The sequence below is a fragment of the Auxenochlorella protothecoides genome, assembly GCF_000733215.1.
Source record: "Auxenochlorella protothecoides strain 0710 unplaced genomic scaffold scaffold53, whole genome shotgun sequence".
Lineage (NCBI taxonomy): Eukaryota > Viridiplantae > Chlorophyta > Trebouxiophyceae > Chlorellales > Chlorellaceae > Auxenochlorella > Auxenochlorella protothecoides.
The window spans coordinates 502,065-505,269 of NW_011934321.1; the positions used below are offsets into that span (position 1 = coordinate 502,065).

The 3,205-nt window shown below is 75.7% G+C and overlaps 1 protein-coding gene across 1 annotated transcript in view; it reads left to right on the forward strand.

Moving 5' to 3' along the window:
* Positions 1-3,205, forward strand: part of F751_4594 (Serine/threonine-protein kinase SMG1) — a gene marked incomplete at both ends in the record, with an annotated part of 16,201 nt that overhangs the window by 8,531 nt on the left and 4,465 nt on the right. The window contains 7 exons of the mRNA XM_011401989.1: positions 377-834; positions 1,069-1,211; positions 1,321-1,327; positions 1,442-1,545; positions 1,805-2,152; positions 2,390-2,849; positions 3,089-3,169. Coding sequence (XP_011400291.1) covers positions 377-834; positions 1,069-1,211; positions 1,321-1,327; positions 1,442-1,545; positions 1,805-2,152; positions 2,390-2,849; positions 3,089-3,169 — 1,601 coding nt within the window. The remainder of the gene's footprint in view (positions 1-376; positions 835-1,068; positions 1,212-1,320; positions 1,328-1,441; positions 1,546-1,804; positions 2,153-2,389; positions 2,850-3,088; positions 3,170-3,205) is intronic.

Here is a 3,205-nt window from a genome sequence, read left to right on the forward strand (position 1 = left end):
GCCGCGATGGCTGAGAAGGCGGCCGTCGCCGCGATGGCCGCGGCGGCCAGCCTCCTGCCCGGGCGCCGGCTGGACCTGGAGGACGTCGCGCCGGGCCTGCTGCACCTGCCCCCGGGCCTCCTTTGCATGCCAGGTGGGTGGCGTGGATGGGGGGGTGAGGGGAGGGTGTGAGGCTGGGAAAGGGAGTGTGTGGGGGGGTGAAGGGAGGTGGGAGGGGAACGCCCATAATCGGCTGGGGGGTGGGGAGGAGGTCCTCCACCCCCCGCGCCGTGCCGCTTTGCGCCCCCCATCACATCGCTCTGCCACCCACCCCGAAGACTCCAGATCCACGCCGTCGCACCACCGTCTCCCCTCCCCTCTCCCTCGCCCCCGCCAGGGTGCGAGCACGTGCGCGTGGCTGGGTTTGCCTCCGGGACCGTGGATGTGCTGCAGACCAAGACCCGGCCCAAGCTGGTGCACCTGCTGGGGGAGGACGGCGTGGCCCGGCCCTTCCTGCTCAAGGGGCGGGAGGATGCGGCAGCGCACGCCTGGCTGCTGCGCCTGGCGGACTTGACGCGGCGCGCGGCGGCCTCGGCCTCGCCCACGCTGCGCGACGCCGCGCCGGCCTACGGTCTGCTGCCCCTGGGCCCCCGCGCCGCTCTGGTCCAGTGGCTGCCGCGCGTCACGCCCCTCATGGAGCTGCACTCCCGGGCCGCCGCGGCGGCGGCGCGCCAGGCGGCGCTGGCGGGCGAGGCCGCCGCAGCGGCGCGCGACGGCCGGGCCTTCGATCCGGCCGTGGAGCGCGGCGTGCCGCGCCCGCCGCGCGCTGCAGAAGCCTTCAAGGCCGCCCTGCGGGTGAGGGATCCGGTGGTTGGGTGCGTGGGTTGGAGGAGGAGGGGGGAGGGGGCAATGGCGGCGAGGCGCAGGGGCTGCCGGCGCGGGAGGGGTGGGTGTGTTTGTGGACGGGAGTTCTACCGCGTGCCAGATGCAGCCCCGCGGAACGGCCTGGACGGGCGCCTCGATCGCGTCCTCGCCCCGATCAAGTCATCTCCCCCCTTCCCCGACACACACATGAACACGCCGGCACAGGCCCAGGGCGTGGACCCCGCCGCGCCGCGCGCCGAGTGGCCGGCGTCCGCCCTGCGCGCCGTCTTCGCCCGGCTCCAGCACGGCGCCGCGTCGGACTTCATCGCGGCCCGGCTGCTGGCCGGGGCCTGGGGCCCGGGCGACTGGTGGCGCCGCCGGCTCAACTTTGCGCGCTCCGCCGCGCTGCACAGCATGGTGGGCGGGCGGCCGGGTGGGCGGGCGGCCGGGTGGGCTTGCCTGAGGGTCTGGGGTGAGGGTCGGGGTTGGGGACGGGGCACGCATCCGCGGGCCAGAGACTCCCGCCCCGCTGCAGGACCAGGCGAGGGCTGTGCCCCCCCTCCTCCCACCGTCCACCCACCCCGACCCTCTGCCGCAGACCGGGTGGGTGCTGGGCGTGGGAGACCGCCACCTGGACAACATCTTGCTGCGCGAGCGCGACGGCCGCCTCACCCACGTCGACTTCGACCTGGTGTTTGACAGGTGTGCGCGTCCGAGGGGCCTGGGCGGAGGCGGGGAGGGGTCGTGCGTGATGAGTGTATGCCTGGACGGGGGACTGTGCAGGCCGGGGCTGGCTCGCCGGCCGGTCCACGAGATCGGCGTGTGAGCGGGGATCCCTGTTGCGGACAGGCGCCCGCCGGATTCCCAGGATCTCCCCATGCCGCCGGAGCGCACTCCCGACGTCCGACCGCCCCGAGACCCCGCTTTCCCGACGACCCACACCCCTTCCTACACACTGCAGGGGCAGGGAGCTGAACGTCCCCGAGACAGTGCCCTTCCGGCTCACGCGCTGCATGCTGCTCGCGCTGGGGCCCGTGGGCGCGGGCGGCCCCTTCGCCGGCGCCTGCCACGCCACGCTGGGCGCGCTGCGCTCCCACGCCGACGTCATGCTGGGCGCGCTGGGCGTGGCCCTGGACGACCCGGGGATCCGCTGGCGCGTGGAGGGGGCGCAGGCGGGCGTCAGCGGGCTCTGGGCCAAGGTGGCCGTGGCGCGGGCGGATGCGCTGCGTCTCACCAGCGCCGCGCGCACGCTGGAGCGGCTGCTGCCCCGGATGGAGCATGCGCTGATGCCCCTCGGCATGCACATGCTGTACTTCATCAGCAAGCTGCAGATCGACCACGGCAGGGACGGCAGGGGTCTGGCGCCGGCGGGCGACGCGGCCGCGGCGCCGACAGGCGGGGCGCGCGGCGCGCCGGCGGGAGAGGCGCCGGCGGCGACCAGCGGCGCGCCGGCGGGCGGGGTGCCGGCGAGCAGGGTGCCGGCGGGCGGCGCGCGTCCGGGCGCGAGCAAGCGGGCGCAGCGCCTGGCCGCCACGAAGCAGATGAGGGGCGCGGCTGCCACGAAGAAGGCGCAGGACGCGGGCACCACGGAGCTGGAGAAGGGTTCGAAGGCCGACCGGCATGCGCAGGATGCGACCACCGTGGCAGCCTCCGCGACGGGCGCCGCAGCAGCAGCCGCGGCGACCGCGAGGTCCGCCGCCGCAAAGGCCAGGGAGCGGGCTGAGGCCGCGGGCGCGGCGCTCGCCCGCGAGCACCCGCGCCTGCAGACCGCCCTGGCCGAGAGCGAGGTCGCTGCTGTGGCGCACGCCCAGCTGCTGGACTCCCTGCTGGGACCGAGCCACGGCGGCGCCGCGGCCCTCGTCCAGGCCGTCGACCCGGGCGCCGCGCCCGCACTGGCCCTGGGGCCCATGGTCGCGGGGTGGCGGGGCGTGCCACCCGACGCCCTTGCCCGCGCCCGGCTCCAGGCGGCGGGGACCGATGCCGAGCTGGCGGGCCTCTTGGACAGGGTGAGGTTTTGGGGGGTTTGGAGTAGGGGGGGTTGAGGATGCAGGAGGGGCAGGGTTTGGGGGAGAAGAGCGGGAGGAAGGGCATGCAGGGGTCGTCATGAACAGGTGGGAAACATGGGCAAGAGCCCTGCACGTGACCGAAGCTGAAGCAGCCATGCGGTGGGGCGTGGACACATCACCGCCCCGCACCCTGGGCCAGCGGCCAGTCCCTCGATGCTCCTGAACCACCACCCTCGCAGCGCGGCCACTGCACGCTGGTCCTGGCCGAGGCCCTGGCGCGGTACCGGGGCGTGGCGGCCCTCCTCCCGCCCGGTACGATCGTGCGCACCACCTTCCCCGCGCGCGCCGCCGAGGCG